General features: G+C 38.4%; 1 protein-coding gene across 1 annotated transcript in view; it reads left to right on the top strand.

Annotated features, from left to right (window-relative positions):
* The window catches only part of LOC149538582 (FAD/NAD(P)-binding oxidoreductase), a 272,028-nt gene that overhangs the window by 111,298 nt on the left and 140,725 nt on the right, over nt 1-20,005 (top strand). Inside the window, exons 6-8 of the mRNA XM_089799888.1 lie at nt 16,626-16,680; nt 16,983-17,053; nt 17,139-17,190. Coding sequence (XP_089656014.1) covers nt 16,626-16,680; nt 16,983-17,053; nt 17,139-17,190 — 178 coding nt within the window. The remainder of the gene's footprint in view (nt 1-16,625; nt 16,681-16,982; nt 17,054-17,138; nt 17,191-20,005) is intronic.

The raw sequence follows: 20,005 nt of genomic DNA, 5'->3' as shown, positions 1-20,005 counted from the left end.
TACATGATCTCAAGGAGCTGTTCGCTGATTATCAACCCAGCAGAGACATTTGGAGATATTGTCATTGACTATTCGTACGTGGAATGCACTTCAGCAGTTATTCAAGCTCTTGCAGCCTTTAAGAAACTATATCCAAAACACCGATCCAAAGAAATAGAAACATGTACTAGAGAAGCTGTTCAATATATTCAAAATATTCAAAAGCTAGATGGTTCATGGTATGGTTCATGGGCTCAGTGCTTCACTTATGGTACTTGGTTTGGTATACTGGGATTAGTGGTTGCTGGTAGAACTTAGGAAGATTGTTCAAGTGTTCAAAAAAGTTTACGACTTCCTTCTGTCCAAGCATATTCCTTCTGTGGTTGAAGAGTAATCCAAGGAGGTATCGGACTAAGTTTTTCCTTGCCATAGTAGGTGTTGTGTGTTGTTTAAGAGCTAAGTTTAGGAATGGTAGTAAGTCATGCATAGATAAGAGCCATGGATTGAAGATTTTACTAAGTCATGTCACCAAGAAAAATGCAGGAAATAAGGGCACTCCCAGGTGTATTTGGAACTACTCCAATAGGAACCTCACACATTATAGAGGGTCACGAGGTGACTTTTTCCCTCTAAGCGGATTGCATACACTTCGCTAGTAGTCAAGGTAGCCATAGAGAATATCATGCTCGGGTTGCGAGTAAAGCACAGTCAAGGAGACAAAAGTAGTTGTGCAAGCCGTGAATGATTATGGATGCATGCATTCTAATCCTCACTGGGTTTGGAATTCGATCTTCTAAGGAGCCAACTATTATTTAGGGTTATCGGGAATAACATTCATTTGAACTCTTATGGGCCTTAATGACTTAATGGCGATCTTCCATGTCACCTGAACGAGTTTTTCGCATTGATCCCAAATTTTCGTTGTTACAGATTGGGAAATTGCATATAGGTTCGATGCCAAAAGATTGTAACCGATGAACAGTAGGAAAAATAATAATAATAACACATCGTGTGCGATAAATTCCAAGTTAGCCAGAATCATTAATTGAAGTGTGTGCATTACAAGGGAAGGAGAAAACGTTCACTCCCCAGTTTAGTTGCTTAGAGGCGTTTTTCAAAACATCCGGTCTCTGAAGAAACCCTTTGCAAGAAGCCGTGAATTCCGATTGACTGTAGAAAGATCTTTTATTTAGCTAGAAATTGACGACTCTAAAAGTCGATGTTAGTCATGAAATTGTGGAATTGTTGTTTAAAACTCGGCAAGAACATTATCGGGCTGAAAACTCAAAAGGCACAAGCGGCTATATGTTACACATGAGAGATTCATGAAGTTTAGGAACCGCTGATCTCTACCTTCATCAAGATTGGATGACTTGGAACAATATTGTTAGAAGGCAGTTACGGGCCATTCCTTTGTCTTTATCTAACTACCCAGAAATTGCTTTAAATATTTTTGCATTAAATTCCAAACGAAATTGGACAAAAGAGATTGCAAACAGAAATGAGTTTAGTGGAATGGTCTGAAAACATGTTTACGACCACCATGGGTTGAGCGGGAAATCATTGACCTCGACTAGACAGTTATCCATAGTAGCATACAGTCAATCTCCACATCGACTCCAAGACGGTTTTTGCTCTCAGTTGAGTGGTGTATCTGTTCCAGCCATTGTGTTGAGACACCAAAGAGGAACTAGGAGTAATTGCTAGGTACAAAGGCCAAGGAAGAATCGCAGGGGGTGGTCTTCGCGATCTATAATGGATTGATGATGAATTAGTGCTACTAAATGGAAAGGAAGGATGTATAGATGATGCACAGCCTGGTCTATATGTCTGGAAAAACACGTTCTGGTGTTATTCAACCGATTGAAGCTTCAAGAATGAGAATTTTGTCTTTTCATTGTCCATATCCAATGTTAAGTTAATGCGGCTGAGACTCAGGGATCATTAATCCAAAACATTTATGCAGATAATGCACCCAATGGTTCTAATCTAGGAGCATCTACTAGTAGTTATAATTTCAAAGGTATTTTGAAAGTGAGTACAGCCAAAGTTAACACTTGAAGTTTCTCAAGCATCCTCTAGGAGAAAGAGTTTTCCTTCAATAATACTTCATACATTTATACAAGGGCATGATGAATTCTTCATACCCCTGTAACTATCTCTAGAAATAGTTTTAATCATTGATTCTTGTTGACTTGTTATATTAAACTATGGAGATCACATTTTATGGTAAGATGAATCGATTATTATGTATCAATTGCATTTAAACTAAGGAAGAAAGGCCATAGAAAGAAAATCTTTGGGATTTTTAAAAGACCTTCAAGTGAATCTTTTATCAGAAGCCAGATATAGTGAAAATTCAGAACTATGACACAAAACTAGAAAAGAAAGCAGCTTCCTTAAACTTGGATAATATTTGGGAAAAGAATGAAGATGCCTCTTTAGTCATTCAAAAAATTGAAAACCAGAAATGGTATTTCAAAACAGATGTACTTGATATTTATGATGAGTACCAAAAACTTCCTCCAAAGATTAAAAAAGAATTAGCCTTCAATAATTTCATAGATTCCATCCAAAACTCCAAAATAAGACCGATTTGGGTAAAATAAAGTACCTTGAATTAGCTCATGATCTCCTTGCAAAGGACCAGTGCAAAACTATGTATGATGAATTTCCGATAGACGTAAATCATCTAATAGGGGACTTTGAACAAGAAGAGCAGTCAATCCCCATTGATTTGCAGCTTTCTGATGATCATGCAGAAGTGATGACACAAGGTACAAGTTTCTTCGTTGGTGATTAGGAGATTAGCTTTGACAAGTAGATTGATGAAATTGATGGTACACGAGGTAATAGTAGGTTGGGGTCTTTGTGCGATGAACCATATATTCCCTACGCCCATGACAGGAATTCAGAAGAACAATCCAAGATGACACCACAAGATAGTGAGATGTATCAACATGATAATGAAATGCATGCATTTAGAAACTAGCTGAAAGTTAACGAAGAAATGGTGGTGGCATCTTTAGTACGTTATGATAGCACTCACAAGGTGGTTGAGGATCTCTATAAAAAGGTTCAAAAGGGAGTGGAAGAAGAATGGATTGTTTCTGATTTGCAAGTGATCAAATCAAGCTTTGAAATTATGAAATCATAATATTTGTATTTTCTTTCTGATAGGGACAACATTCTAAAGGTTGCTGAAACACATGTTGATCAGCTGAATAAAGAAAGGGATGAGATTAAGGAGCTCAATAGAGAGCTTAAGGAAACACAGGAGGCATTGAATGATGCTTGGATTTCTCTTTAGGAAGCAGAAAATCAGATTAGGATCACGAGACACTCTCAAGAGCAGGAGGATAAAGAGAGACAGGAATTCTTCCTAGAGGTAATTAATGAACTTGATAACATTCAGTAGATGTATGCTTTGGATAATTACCCCAAGAAATCAAGTACCAAAGTTTCATATCACTTTCAGCTTATCGATAATCCTATGTTTGAAGTTGATACTGATTGGATTTTCGATAATCCCCTATTTTAGGTAAACAAGAACTCTCCTTTTGATTATCATGAAGGAGATAATTCTGATCTCAGGAGATGGAATCCTAGTATGATTCCTAGCAAGGAATATGAGTCACAGGGTGGAAGTGGTGAATTGACTACAGTTGTGCATCATAGGGTCAATCCACATTGGGTTCCTAATTTCACACCATATAGGAGTTGGTTGGATTATTTACATCAGCCTTGGATAGTTTTTGTTACAGTTGTGAGGAGAGATATGTGTTGACCTTAGGGAATACTCTTTCAGCTTCATTCTTATTCATAGTACCTATGTACTTGGAAACTCTCCAGATTGAAGATAACAATTTGGTATTTGTTGCGCCCAGGGTGTTACACTCAATTTTTGAGGGACTTGTTTATTACATCATCTATTTAGGTCGGGTTGTCATCATCTTCTGGGTTATGCATAGTTCACTGATACATTTTAATCTTATCATATTGGCTGGTTATGACAATAGGGTTTGGGATCTAGGTGTTGAGCATAGGTATTTTTGGCTTGTTGAGGACCTTGTTGTGATTCTACTCAATATGAGTTTGGATTCAGTGGTATCAGTGATGATCAGAGTTGTTCAGTTTATAGGTGCAAAGTTTTTTCAAAGAGTAATATGGGATCCAAGAATTTGGTTGATAGGTGTTTTGCAGATTGGTACCGTGCTTCATAGTTTGGCCAGGTCTGTTGTTAGTTTGGGCTACTGGATTAACTACCGATTTATATGGGATCCTGGTACATATTGCTTGAGGGCAAGCAATCTTAAGGAGGGGAGATTTGTAATGTCCCTTCTTTGGGGACATTAGAAATATTAAGAAGGAACAAATTTATAATATTAAATTTGACTATGTAAGCTGGAGGTTTATTATTAAAGGTCAAATTAATATTCTTTGTGGTCACAAGAGGATGAGGAAAGATAAGATGCAAAACCCAGAAAAGAAGTCGAAGGGTCACTGTTGCGAGAATAAAAGGAGAAGAGGCTCCTTCCTTTTGGGGTATGCTTGATTTATTATTTAGTTTAGTTTCCTCTCTTGCGAGAGTTTCAGAAAGCTTCAGCTTTCGGCTAGTTGGAGGACGTAGTCCCTTGTGCTAGTAGGCAGTCGACGCAAACCCATTGTCTTGGGAAACATCACTTTACGTGTTTCATTTGCGCTTACAGGTTTTTATCCTATCATTCCAATCCGACTGTTAAATCTATATTTAGGATTGGTTTCTGTGTATTGGTTATTGTATTGCTGTTGTATAATACAATAACATTTAGTTGCTGGTTATATTGCTGTTGTGTAAGGCAATAATGTTCTTAAGGAATTAAGAGTTTGTCGATTCATCTCATCAATTTTGTAATTCATGGTTTGTGTTCGACATCTTGAATGTTATTTGGAAATAACAAATTGTTATCTTGTGGAGACATCTTTGACTTGATTGTTGTCTCGTATTGCATGTTCTTATAGTTACATTTGAATATTATATTCATTAAGAGGTTGGTATATGCTGGTTGTTCTTCCACTGTTTTCGATTGTATTCGTAATACATCTGCAATATTCAATTTTAAATATACTGAAAAGGGAAAAAACGAGATAATATCCGGAAAGGGATATTATTGTCTTCTGTTTTTTGCCTCAAAGAATGTGCCTTTACAAATTTTCATGTATTTTCATTGAAAAACATGCCATGAAATCTTTGACAAACATTCTGCTCGAGCACAACTCCAAATTCAATGGTCCAAATTCTGCAGATCATCGCAATTTTTGAATATTAGAACACCGATCAACTTGTACTGGGTGTTACGAAGCGTCCAGCTACTCCTGTTCCTTATTAGGATACATGGGATCTTAATAATCGGGAGGCAGTGACGCTTCTCAAATTATCCATGGCTGATGATCAAGATCTATATGCATCTCAAAGGTCTTCATGAGACTTCTGACAAAAGCAGAGCTTTCTTTGTGGAGAACACTCTGTTTTCTATTGTTATGGATGAGCACACCTCGCTCCAGGCACACCTGAATTGGATTCAGGAAATCCGTGATCAGTTACTTGCCATCGGTCGCAAGATGGAGGAAGAGGATATTGTGGTTATCACTCTACGGAGTTTACCAAAGTCCTATGAGCATTTTATCGAGACTCTCAACATCGCGTCTTTTGGTGTTGATTTGAAGTTCACTGATCTCTACACACTGTTGCTTCAACAAGACCGGTGGAAACAACTATTTGGTAGTAGCTCCAACTCTAGCTCCATAGAGCAAGCCTTTGCTGTGAAATCTTTTTAGAAAGATAAAGACAAGTTTCAGCAGCCATCTTAGTAGAAGTCTTCTACTCCACCATTAGATGGTTCTCGAAAGAAGAACATTCAATGCAATTACTGCCACAAGTTTGGACACATAAAGGTTGAATGTCGGAAACACTTAGCTGCACAATGTAAGCAATCAGGTTTGCAGCCCAAAGCGAACAATGCAGAGCACGCTGAGCAGACAAAGTACCTTTTACACCTTCATGGCTAAAAGACCTGCAGATCATGTGAAGTTGTTTGCTTGGTATATTGATTTAGGTGTCTCTCGTCATTTCACTCACCGCAGAGACTAGTTTACTGACTACTAGCCTTATTCAGACTTTATTATTTTTGGTGGTGGAGAAGAGTACAGGGTTGTCGTCAAAGGCAACATTCAGATTCAGTCTGTTGGGAGGAATCTCATATTCCTTGATGTGTACTACATTCTAGGGATGGAACTAATTTTACTCTTAGTCAGTCAGTTGCTGCAACATTCTCGACACTTGGATGTCATGTTCAGTTCACATCAGTGCACCATCACTGATCGGGCGACTTAGTCTATTGTTGTAGTAGGTCTTGAGGATCATGGTCTTTTCAAACTTACTGATTCTGGTGATTCTCGGGACTTAGCTATGACTGCTCGGTGGTCTTCTATCAACACACTTTGGCATCAACAATATGGGTACTTAAATGTGCATTATCTCTCACAGCTTGCTCAGGATGAGCTTGTTGTTGGATTGCCAGAGATTCAGACTCAATGGCTTGGAGTTTGTGATGCATGCTACGCTAGGAAGCAACATTGCACACCTTTCGCCAGTGGCGATTCATGGCGAGCTTCTCAGGTACTTCAGCTTGTTCATGCCGATATCTGTGGCCCTATAGCCACTCCTTCAGTTCTTGGGTCCAAGTATTTTCTGTTGTTTGTTGATGATTTCAGTAGAAAAATGTGAGTGTATTTCCTTAAAAAGAAATTAGATGCATTTCCTGTATTTCAGAAGTTTAAACCTTTAGTTGAAAAAGAGTCTGGGAAATCTATTATTACTCTTAAATTAGACAATGGGGGGGAATTTTGTTCTATTCTTTTCTCTAGCTTCTTGGATACACATGACATCAAACACTAGTTAACCACACCCCACACGCCACAACAAAATAGTGTAGTTGAATGTTGGAACCAGACAATCATCGAGATGGCTCGCTCCATGCTCGGACACAAACATGTTTCGAAGAAGTTTTGGGCAGAAGCAGATTACATTGCAGTTTATATTCCTAAGTTTTGATAGACTTAGCTTAACCACCTGCTCACACCCAAAACAAATATGACTTTCCAATAGGCCAAAATTACTCAAACTCACTCTCAAACTATTTTGCTATGATGTATATACTTTAGTTTTATAGAAATTATTTACTATGATGTATTTACTTATAGTTTTATAGAAACTATCTGCAATGATGTATTTATTTCTAGTTTTATAGAAACTATTTACTATTTTGCTTCCCGCCATCAACATTCTATATGAGAATGCAATTTGTACGCTCTTTGCATTTGTATATGTATCCAAACTGTGCTTGTTTCTTTTGTGTTGTCATTAATCAACTTGTTGGATGCATCTTCTCATTGAATCTTTTTCTAAAAAATGTATTTTTAATTAAATTTAAGCAGTTTTTTAGGTTCTCGAGTTCTTCCCTAATTTTTTTTGAAAACTAGTCAATATTTCCCAAGTGTTTTTAGGACGTGGCGAGTTTTCGCTAAGCTAGAATTCTACATTGACGCTTTGGAATATCTTTTGCTTTGGAACGCCTCCTCTATTGACCTTGTTTGTTGGATTGAATTCTACAATTACTACAAACAAATGGTGTGTTGTCCCACATTCTTAAATGTTGGATATTATATTGATATAGTTCATGGATCCTTCAACACTGATCGTATTGTGTTCTATTGGTTCAATACCTAAATTCTTGCCGATGAAATGATTCCTCCCTTTTTGGTGACTGTTGTTAACGAGTACATCTTTACATTGAAGCTAGTGGTTGCTAGATTGATTATATGTATCGTTGGCGGTCTTACTAGGTGCGTTGGTTGTCAAGCTGACTCTAGATGCCAATTGTGATGTCTTCTGTGGTAGCTAGCTTGCTGTAAACTGCCTATTTGGTCTTCTTCTCATACGCTTATTAGATGCTTACTGTGTTTTCAGATTGTCTATTCTTTTCTCTATCTTTTTCTTCCCTTGTTGATTACACGCTGTCAAGGGTGGTTGTTTGCTTTTCCATTTCTTTTATTTGCTAACTGTTTGACCGAATCCTATCTTAGACTCCTCGTTTTGATGATGCCATTCTCTATGTGTTTGTATTCAAGGATGTGAAGTCCTCCCAAATCTGATGTGTCGTGTGTGAAGCTTTCCCAAATTGGATGTTTTATTCTTCTCCCCTTCAAATCATTTCCTATTGTCCTCTCGTGTTTGACTATTGTTGTGATTGATTCCATTCTCAATATATGTTCATTTATAATTTGTTGATGGTTTGCATAATGTATGTCTTACAAATTTTCCAGATTCACCATATTAAGTCTCTTTTTTAATTCTCCCCCCCCCCTACATACCTACATAAAACTTGATAAAATGTGGCACAAGCACTAGCCCACAACGTCTGAGGATTGTACATAATGAAACCATGTATAAAAACCTGATTGCTTTCGCCATTTCTCAAGGGGCAAAAAGTGAACCCTTTGAAACAACAATTGAGATAACATGAAGGTTAACCCACCCAAGATATTTTTCGGTAAAATTTATAGTGTAGCTGATTGGTAGAATAGTAACTGAATGGGCACGTGACGCTTGAATCGCTCATTTGGGAAGGTATATGTACACCATCCGAAATGGACTTTGAATCATTGTTGTAATCATTATATTTGGATTGTAAGCATTGAGCGCATATTGCATATATGAATAAAGTATCTGTTCTGTGTTGTATGGTGCTATACTACATGCGTTAAGTATTCTTACCCTATACTTAAACATTTGGCGCCATTGCCAGACAAACTTGGAACAAAGGAATGTTATGAAGATTAATGCCAAATTTTCTTAACAAGGATAGGGACAAGGTAAAAGACAAGGATGAAATATGTACAACACAAGAAGTTCTAGTTTTAGCACAATAGGCAGAGCGCAGACAAAAGCTTCAGTAGATTGCCGACGGACACCGAGGGAGTGAAGGGACACAGATTGAGGGAGTGCACTCACCTAGTAGGCTGAGGCGTATTGAGGAATTGCTGGAGGAGACTCAACAGTGATTGAATTTGGTAGAAGAAACAAGGGAGGAGTTTATTGACCTGTATATGCTGAGGGTAGAGCAGCTGAACGAAAGGGAAGCAACTTGCACAGCTCAAAGTGCCGAGGGAGCACGAGCATGGAGTGAACTCTTTGTTCTCGATACACTTGACGAAAGGATACAGGAAGAGAATCAAACAACTTCGCTTGAGGAAGATCTTTTCTCACCAAGTAACGTGGCTGTCGAAAGTAAGACGGTTGTCCGAAGCAACGCGGTTGTACAAAACAACACGGGTGGTGTGCGGAATAGTGCGGGTGGTGTGCAGAACAACGCGGGTGTTGTGCAGAACAACACGGGTATTTAGAACAATGCGGGTGCTCAAAATAGCGCGGGTACTCAGAACAGTGCGGGTATTCAGAACAATGTAGGTACTCTGAATAGTGCGAGTGCTCAGAATAGTGCGGCTGCTCAACAGGTACCTCAAAATTAGAAGAAAGTAGTAATGGTAGGTCCTATAGAAAAATTATTGAAGTTTGATAGTGATGGAACGATAGATCCAATTAGACATTGCAAGATGTGCGAAACCATATGGACAGCAAATGGCGTGATGGACAAGGACGATTGGGTCAGACAGTTCCTAGCAACCCTACGGGGTGTGGCAATTGATTGGTTTTTGGATGTCGACCCCCAAAAACTAACTACATGGGTGGAGGTCAGGAAGGAGTTCATAGAAGAGTTCCAGCTGCTACGAGATGATAATGAAATTGTAGCAGAAATATACAACACCAAGCAAGGAAAGAATGAAACAATCCGGCCCTATGCTAGATGGCTGAAAGAGCTGGTTGGGAAGATGGAAAGTCAACCAGCGGACGGATTGAAGAAACGATGGTTTGTGGAGGGGCTGCAGCCGGCTCTAAAAAAGAAGATGAAGATTGTACCACCCGTGTCGTACGTTGACACGTATAATCGCGCGATGGATTTGGGAAGCGAACAAAAGACAAGTAAGAAGAAAAAAATAAGTCGTTAGATTTAGATGATTCATCATCTGAAAGTAGCAATAGTGATGAGGAATCGAACAAGAAGGTTTGAGCATTACAGAAGGATATGCTTAGAATGATGAAAGAATTTAATAATTTGAAAAAGAATCCAAACACAGCGAAGGGAGCACTGTGGTGCACAAACTGTAAAGAAGATGGCCATACAAAGGACTCATGCCTGAAGAAACAGTTTTGTGACATTTGCCAGGTTCCGGGACATTCCCTAAAGGAGTGTCCGTTTAACATGAAATCAAAAGGACACCAACAGGTGTTACTAATGTAGGAAGTGTCCACCGGAAATAACACAAACAACGATGCAACTTCGGGAGGATATCGCAACAATAATAGACGTGGAAGGGGTGGCAATAATAACAAAAATAACAATGGAGGCCGGAGTCGAATATAGTACTACACGAGTGGGCGGCCGATGATTCAGTGCCGTGCGTGCAATCTCTGGGGCCACTTCGCTAGAGACTGTACTACAAAGGAGATGCCACAACTACTATGCAGATGGTGTGGTCCACGGGACCACGGAGATTCAAAATGCCCAAAGCAAGGGGTAAACCTATCAGGCATTGAAATATGTGATGAAAAGGTACTTGCGGCCACACCGGAGCAAGTGAGGAAAGCAAAATACCTTGATGCAAAAGAAGAGAAGAGGTTACAAAAAACACAAACAGAGCTGGAAAGGCAGATAAAAACAGGGAAATCACAAGTAAAAGACATTGCCTAAACTTCGAAAAGGAACTTAGCAGAACAAAACATGATAAGGCAGATAATGAAAACAAAAGTTCCTATTAAATTAAATGACCTTATTCTCACAATGCCACAGTTACAGACAGCTATTATGAATATGACACCGCTCCCGAAAGTGACGGAGAAAATAGGAAAGGACAGTAGTGGAACGACGGCAACAGACCCGATGCTACTGGCACTTATGATAGGAAGGCATCCGACAGTAGTGGAAATGGGCATTCTGGGCACTATACTAACAGACACAATTGTGGACAGAGGGTCTGTGTGAACGTGTTATCGGAAGACATATGGAAGAAGTGAGGACAACCTACACTGTGGTCGCCTACTTTCTAGTTACTTATGCACATCAACATAGGATAAAACCATTGGGAACTTTGATGTCAGTAACGATTGGGACGCAACCATTTTTACTAGATTTTGTGGTCATTCCCTTGAAGAGAAAAGTGTACGACGTCATCCTTGGACGAGGGTGTTTGGTGCAGGCAAAAGTAAAACATGATGGAAATGAAACACTCTATCTATGGAATGCGAAGGCAGAAGATTCATAATTGACTTGCATACACAAATGGAAGGGGAAGAGGTATCGTCGTCAGACTCAGAAGGCGAAGGTGAGAGTGATGATGAAGGAAAAAGGAGAATGAAACCAGATGAAGAAGGGGTATTGAGATTAGAAGGAGGGTCGAATGATGATGACCTAGACTCGGTGAATGGCCTATTCCACTGGCAGATGGAGGATTACGAGCTCTTTCCGGGCTGTAATATGTTAAGGGTTGGAAGGTGAGAAAGGAGAGGAAAATGAATGTCTGTAGGAATACAGAGAAGCGGAAGAAGGAAAGGAGGTTACGATTGAAGCTGAAGGGAAGAACATACCGTAGAAGCCCAGCAAAAGGAAAGATTCCATCGTACGGTACACGGTGAACTGATTGTGTAGAAAGAAAATGTTACACTGCACCATGGATATAGTAGAAAGGTGCCGACAGCAAGGAAAACACATCGGACGATCGGTAAAGAAAACAAAGAGGAAGGGCTTAATAAAACCTGTAGTTGTATGGAGTGAAGGTTTTAGAATCAAGAATACAGTTATGGACGGCAAGGAGTGGCAGTTGACGGAATTCATGGTATGGGCCATGAAGGTTACATAGAACAGGCAAAAGGCATGGCATGACAAGCACTTGAAGTTGAACAAATTTCATTCGGGATAACTAGTGTTGAAGTATAATGGGTGCAATGAGATTAGACTAGGCAAATTTAAAATAAAGTGGGTCGGGCCATATAAAATCTGCGAAGTGGGCGATAACAAAGCAATAAAATTATGGACGCTCGATGAGAAGGAAGTAGCCAATGGGTCGAAGTTGAAAGTCTACCATGAAAGAAATAACTCACCTCCATGGGCGAACAATTGAGAGACAGTATAAAAGCAGTAAATAATGTATATACGTAAGATAAGTAAATGTAATGTAGAGTCGAACATAAATCCTGAGTATGGGTACGAAAGTAATAAAGTGATAAAGAACAGTAGAAGTATGACTCTTGAGATTCATCAATATCATAGAGGGGATAAAAGCATTGTATGACATTTTCTATTAGACCGTACAAACAAGGAAGGAGAATTGTAGCCATACGGCTGATAAAAGAAATAGATAGGGCAAAGTAATCACCATACGACAAGGTCTCAAAGTTGACACCATATGGCAAGCAAACACTGTACAGCTAGGAGCCAATCAACACGGGAGAGACATTGATGATTGTATGACCTATGGGTCCTAAGAACACTGTACGACCGGAGAACAGGTTAAAGCAAATAGTGTACGACCTTGAGGAACAACAATACACCATATGGAGAAGTGAAACATCGTACGGATCGAAAGAATCACGGTGCTACATCGTACGGACAAGAGAAACATCGTACAGCTCGAAAGAATCACGGTTGGACAGAGTAACACCATACGCTGTTCGATCTGTACAGACATAGAGGGAGAAGACATTTAAGCACTGATGTATGGTTGTACGAATACACTTAGTCAATTAAGAAGGCCGTACAGTTGTGAGTAAAGGACTGTATGGCAGTAGGAAAAAGCCAACATAAAAGATACCTTGCCAAACATTGTAAATCAGTATTTGCTAGGAAGTGGTTAGGCCGTACAAATAAAAGGAGAACACATACACGACAGACGCACTACAACAGTATAGAAAGGAATTGGAGAAGCTGTAGCAATAAAGTAACCCTCTGGAGGCCATACCAGAGCATTCAGGCAACAAAAGCCGTATACCCTCAGGAAAAGTAGCTGCACATTAGAAGAGAGCAACCATACCAAGAGGAAGGAGCCATACTCTTCAGGTAGTAGGTGTAGTAAAAAAAAAAAAGACGACAAATCAAAACAATTCAGAATGAGTAACGTATGATATCGAAGGGAAGGGAAAGACATAAAAAGGTAGTAAAACATAAGCCATTGGCAAAAGAGTATGGGATTAGAAAAAAATCACAAAAGTGGTGTGTTCCATGGTGTTTTGTGTGGGTTTGAGAGTGCTAATTTGGTCTTGGCAGCGGAGGCGTTGCCCCTCGACCCCGTTGGGGGTGTTGCCCCCTAGACCCCCAATCAGTTTTGTTATTAGTTGTGGGAAACATAACCAATTGATGAGACTTGGAGCTGTTGTAGGCATAGAGTGTCTATGTGCCAGAGGTGGAGAGAGCACTGGAGCAAGCCTTTTGAGAGGGGTGCTACACTTTTGAGGTACTCAGAGTAGGTGTTGGATGTGAGGTTGTCTTGGTGGATGCATAGAGAGCTCGGGAGGAGCTGATTGTCCAGTTGGAAACAGTAGAGCGACACTTGGCTCAGTGCACCCAGGAGTTGGAAGCAGAGAAGGCGGCACAGGTGGCTATCAAGGTCAACTTGGCTAAGGAGATAGTATTGTGTTAGCAGAGGCTACAGATGCAGCGTGTTTTTGGAGACCAGTTTGGTGTAGGCACAAGGCAAATGTAAAAGTGGTGTAATGGAAAAAGATCTATCCTGTTATAGTTAGTCACAATTAATGTATTCTATTTTGTTAATTTGTCTCAGATGATTTGTACTTGTCATCCAGAGAAGACTTTACTTTTTGGGGGGGATGATGTTGTTGGTAAAATCTATAGTGTAGCCGACAGGTAGAATAGTATCCGAACGGGCGCGTGACACTTGAATCACCCCTTTGGGAAGGTATATGTACACCGTCTGAAATGGACTTTAGATCATCATTGTAATCATTGTATTTAGATTGTAAGCATTGAGCGCATATTGCATATATAAATAAAGTAACTGTTCTGTGTTGTATCGTGCTATACTACATGCGTTTTCTTACCCTGTACAGTAAACAGTCCTGCCATAACATCGTGTATATGCATTTCAGTGAAGCATGTGAGATGTTTCATTGACATTTTCCCATCGGGGTGGCATGGCCACATTAGAACGCCATGTTTTCCTTCCTTCCGATACCTTGATGAGCTTATATTGGCAAGATGCAAGAGAGGTTTTGTTGATGTCCTGTGTCTTAAATGGTCCCTTTGGCCCCTCTACATTGCAGAGACTGTCACTAGTATTGTCTGGAAGGAATAGCACGAAGGTTAGTCGTAGATAATATGGTGTGTTAACACACTATAAAAGAGTTCGGCCTGTGATGAAATATCTCAGATCAGTTATCTATGATGGGCTTAGTGGTGGCAAAAATAGACAGCATTTTTGACAACCTAGAGGGGATGCTTGGCTGCTAAGCATATGATTAGTGGCTTTTAGCAATCCATTAGGTGTAGAGTCACCAACACTGAACGATGTGTTAGCTCATTGATAGCTTCATGAAAATATTTGCAACCTTTGTAAACTAAAAAAAACAGAAAAGCTTGCCATCTGTAGGAGAGTTAACTAACTTGTTAAAGTAGCTGCCCTTTTTAACAAATTTCTTGTTTCTTCCATGCATTTGGGCAATTAGACATGACAACAAGCACACCAATCATACAATAGCTTGTTGGAATGCCCTTCCAATGCTGAAAGCAAAGAAGCTGTCCAATTTTGGAGATTTCTTTGGTGGAGCGAGAAACACTTGCTCCTTATTGTGATACTCATCCTCATGCTTTGAAGCAAGCATGACCAGAGGCAACATGCTGGTTCGTGGCAGAGCTAGATGCCTTATGAAGCATCCTCTTGATTGCTCTGGGTCTAAACAATCAGTCTTGACCTCACTGTTGTGCTTTGTAGTCATGGTATCCTGTTGGTCTGAAAGTGGCTTCTCATTTTCTTTTGAAGAGATTATCTCCACCTTTTCCTTATGCTTCTCATGAGCCATTTGGGCGTCTCTGGTATGCAGTGGATCTCCGCATGTTGCTGCTGCAAATCATAATATTCTGATGAAGGAGAGATGTCTTGATGTCTATTGATGAGCAAAACATATCCTGTTCATCCCAAAAAATTTCTTCTTCATCAGATTCTTCTTGCTCTACTGCAGTAATATGCATAGGTTAAGCGACAGTCTCATGCATACCAGCATTCTTCCTCAAAGACAGATCTATCCTTGGGATCCTCTTTCTCATCTTCCATATCATGCAGGACTTCTTGCTGAGAAATATGTACTAGCTACTGATAATATTTATAGTGGTTTTTAATTGGTTCATATTCATGCAAAATAAAATTAAAAGCGTATTTTTGAATCTGCATAGGGCTTAACTTACTTGAGCAGGTGAAACCCTTCAATTTTATCCATTTCGAAGAACTCAATTAATGCAGTTGTTGATGATTAGTTCTCTATGTTTTCCTCTTATAGGTGTGTCCTCCATAAGATAATTTCCTATCGTGGCTTTGGAGGGATTAACAGTGTGCTCCAGACATTAGGATTTTAGCCTTTTCCTTGGATCATCATTTCCCTGGTGCATTTTTGATTGCAACCTTGATAAATCTCTTTGACAACTACTATCTTTTTCTGCTGTGATTAATGGCATCAATACTTTATTCTGTGAACTTGTGAAGATTCTGGAAAACTTGTGAAGATTCTGGAAAGGACAAGAAATATGAGAAGCACACATGATCCAAGGCTCAAAATGTCTATTGTGCTTGGGAAAACAATCAAATGTCAGCTTGAGACTCCATGCAATGTGAAAATTTTGTACAGGCACAGAGACAATTTTAGTATACTGTTTAAATACTCTTTATGCTGTGCTTTTGTTATACTATATTTTTTAACTCACACTCTGATTATGCTCAATGCATTAAAGAGCTTGTTAATGTAATCATATGTTGCCTGCTAAATGGGTTGGACTAAACATATAAACTTGTTGAATGTATTACTTCCTTTCCAATTAAGTCAGGTTTGGCAGTGTTATATATAAGCAATAGGGATTCATGATCAGTACCTAGATCTTTAGTAGTAAAGGGGCAGAAATGTGAGCTCTGATACGTGTAGTGTAATTTTGGACTTTTTTTTGGCAGGAATGACTAATATAGTTGCAACGGGTCACTAAACCGGGTTAGGACCATTATTTTAACTGTGTCAAGGTCAATGTGAAAAAGAGCATTTGCAATCAATTTATGGATTGTCTGTCAAAATCACAAGCTATGGTTTTCTGTCCTTGTTACATGGATCGTCAATATCTTGCTTTGATGATACTTGGAGTTCCTTTGAAATTCACCATACCTTATTACTCTTGTTTCTTGATTTAAATATCAATATGTTATCTGAAATTTATTTCTTTTTCTATCTAGTTCTGTGTTATGATCCTCCTTATTTTCCTAAGGTTAGCTATTTTTCTCAGGTATACCCCTATTTCTGGTCCAGAATCAAAAGGATATTTTGATTTGATGATCAAGGTGAGTCTCAAAGATAGCAAAGATATATTCTTTGAGCTTTCAGAAAGTTTCTGTTTCTGAGAAATATTTAGTGAAAAAATGGTAGGGCATGCGATTTATTTTTCTGGTTGCCCTACTTCTGATACCAGACAGACACACCCAACTCTTTTTCTTACAAATGCTTGTATGAAATTTCTCATGGGGTAGTGTAGTGATTTTCTTGAGAATGATATTTCTGTCTATATGATACTAGTTGATTGACAGAAGCTCCGAGAAGAGTAATGTGAATGTATGTTTAAGTATGCACTTTGATCTTGATCCAGGTTTATCCTGAAGGAAAAATGAGTCAGCATTTTGCACACCTAAAACCGGGGGATACACTTGAAGTTAAAGGGTAAAATTTTATTTTCGTTCTATTTTGTGTTCTCCTTCAATGCTGCTTGGAATGAAAATGGTAACATGCCTTGTGTTTTATGCAGGCCCATTGAAAAACTTCCATACAGTCCTAATATGAAGAAGCGTATTGGAATGGTAAGAAATTAATCTTCCAAAACAAAAACATGACATATCCTATTGTCTTCATTCCTTCAATCTGAATGCATATAAGCACCATATCTATAAAGCTGAACTATATGTGCATATTAGATTCTTGGAGTAAATTCAAATGTTATATGACTATCAACTAGTTCTAAGGTGTTTTACAAGATTGTCAGATGTGAAAAGCGTTGGTGTAGCTATGTTCTTTATTGGCAAGGATTTGCCATCACCCAAGATATTTACCCATTTAAGCTGAAACATGTCAATATCAAACTCTCATGGTTTGCCATCAATGAATAATTAAATAAGATCAGTACATGCCAATTTCCTTTATCATTACTAGTGATCAAATTTATCAAAATCAATATAATGACCTATAACATCATCACTTAAAGTGTGTCTATGAACTCTGTGTTTTCAAATTTTTTTGTTCTCTGCCTATGAAGACTCAAGATGCAAGGTCCATTTTACTTCAATGTGTCAAATGAGAGAGATTTTTGAAGAATTTGTGCGGCGAAATAGAATGCCTTGATCAACACATGAATGAGATTCTACAAAGTTGTTTAAAATTGGCCTTGTTATGGATACCATCATAATACCATAAGCCATGTCAACAAATACTTTGACGCATCTGAAAAATATCTGTTAAGCGCGCTCAGGCTGGAGTAGTACTGGGATGGGTGACCTCCCGGGAAGTCCCGGTGCTTCACCCCTGTGAGCATCACCTAGATCCAATGAGTGCTAAGTGTTCCATTTATTCTCATGAGAGATGGATTCATGTTGAATCACTACTCATGAAACATAGGTCATCGAGTTTGACTCAAAATCACACAGTTAAATCCTGATATTCACATCACAATGTTGATGACATGTTTGTTTGTTAAGAAACATGCATCCGCAAAAATTACCATGGCAAATGATTTTCTTGTATTGAGAAGTATGTCCGAGGAACTCGTGAAATTTGTAATGAATTATTAAGCTATGAATCCTGGGCCGTAGCCCCTGATATTCTTAACAAAGCTCTAAAGCAGCATGTTGAAGGTGTTATAAAGGAATCTATTGATGAGTTGGACAAAAATTAAAATACCTATAGCTAATTCCTATCAGTGCATGTAATGCCCTGCCCGGAGATCCTTGGAAACAAGGATAAACAAAAGCTTATATATATATATACAGGATTAAGATACAAAATGCAACGATCACACAAAGATCACAACGGAAGACTAAAACACGAACCACCAAAGGCCCCTAAGCATCACTATTTACCAACACGTTCTTTACCGACTATATGAGTTAAGCATACATTGTTCATTCCAAGTTACCAACATTCATTACGGTATTTATTTTGAGCCCAAAGTTCAAGTGCGTAGGTGTTTAAACATACAAGTCGATTCCAGTTACTGCAGTGACGTTCCCAAGGGTAATTCCCCAAAATGATGATGCTCTATTACAGTCTAGTAAGATGCAGGACCCAAATGGATATCCATAACTGCAATTTGAATTCCCAAAAAGAGAGTGTAGACTTTCAGTGTTTGTTGTATGACAAAATAGCCTGGAGGCTCGTACACATTTGATTTCTGTTATTCTTAATTTGTTTGTACTTTTTTGAAGCTATACTTATCAGGATTTTGGTAAAATTTTTGTAAATAATTGTATGATAATTCATTTTCCACATTATGTGCATTACAATAGGCAAAAGTGTGCAAATCTGAGGTAATCAAGAATAGGAAGGAAAAGATATATTATCGTCATTTTGAAGATTTTGTGGAGGCTTCAAGATCTGTTTTTAAGTGGCGGGGGGGAGGAGGGGATTTCTACCATATGCTAAATTATAGCTTATCATAGTTTTACATATTAAAAGATGGATTGAACATGTTATGTGTTGGAGGGTTATATATTTAGAGGTAGGTTTTAGATGTCATCCTCCTATAATATAATTTTCTTTCTGAAACACTATAGATTTCATACTAAGGTACTGAAGTAGGATTAGGTTTGGGTACTAGGTACAGTATGCTAGTACGGCTTTTTTTTAGGGCTGGGTATGTCAGTATAAAAAACTTATAAATACCATAAATGTATACTGTTTTGTTATCTTACTCTATACTTCTTATCTAAGATTCCGATGCTGATGTGGATGCGAGAATCAGATGCACAATGTTTTTTTTTTGGATTTTGGATGCTTCTATATAAATCTATAAATTATAATTTATACATGCAAAGAAAAGCAAGAAATAGACAAAACTAAAAATTTCCATATTATGATACTTCATCATTGATAGTACAACTTCAAATTTCACAACCACTAAGTAACAAATATATAAATTGAAAAAACTAATTAATAAATTATTCAAGTCAAGATTCCAATGCAATTTGAATTACAAAATTAAAAATTAGTTCATGATTCAATGTTGATAAATCAAGAGTCAAGACTCAAGATTCAATAATCAAATTCAATCATTCAGAATCATTAGGATTCTAAAAAAAAAATCCACATCCTCACCATCTGCAACTGCAGCAAAACTTGTAAGTTCAAGATCATTTGAACGAAAAATTATTCCACTTGTGCTAGATTCACCACGTGCCATGATGCTATCAGCATCACCATCTACGATTGTAGTAAAATCCTAAAATTTTGCTTCCAAGTTTGCACATTCAGGGGCTACATCCCAAAGCTTGGTTGACCCTTCCTTGTATCGATCCTCTTTACCTGACAAAATACACAAGTTGGTATGAAAATAAACGAGGTCCTCAATTTTCTTTGAGCCCAACTGGTTGCACTTCACTGAATGGATATAGGAGTATGTGCTCG

This window comes from Cupressus sempervirens, chromosome 9, assembly GCF_028749045.1.
Source record: "Cupressus sempervirens isolate cs-2001-9-10 chromosome 9, ASM2874904v1, whole genome shotgun sequence".
NCBI classification, from domain to species: domain Eukaryota; kingdom Viridiplantae; phylum Streptophyta; class Pinopsida; order Cupressales; family Cupressaceae; genus Cupressus; species Cupressus sempervirens.
The sequence above is the reverse complement of the archived record's forward strand: the minus strand, read 5'-3'. Positions and strand labels throughout refer to the sequence as shown.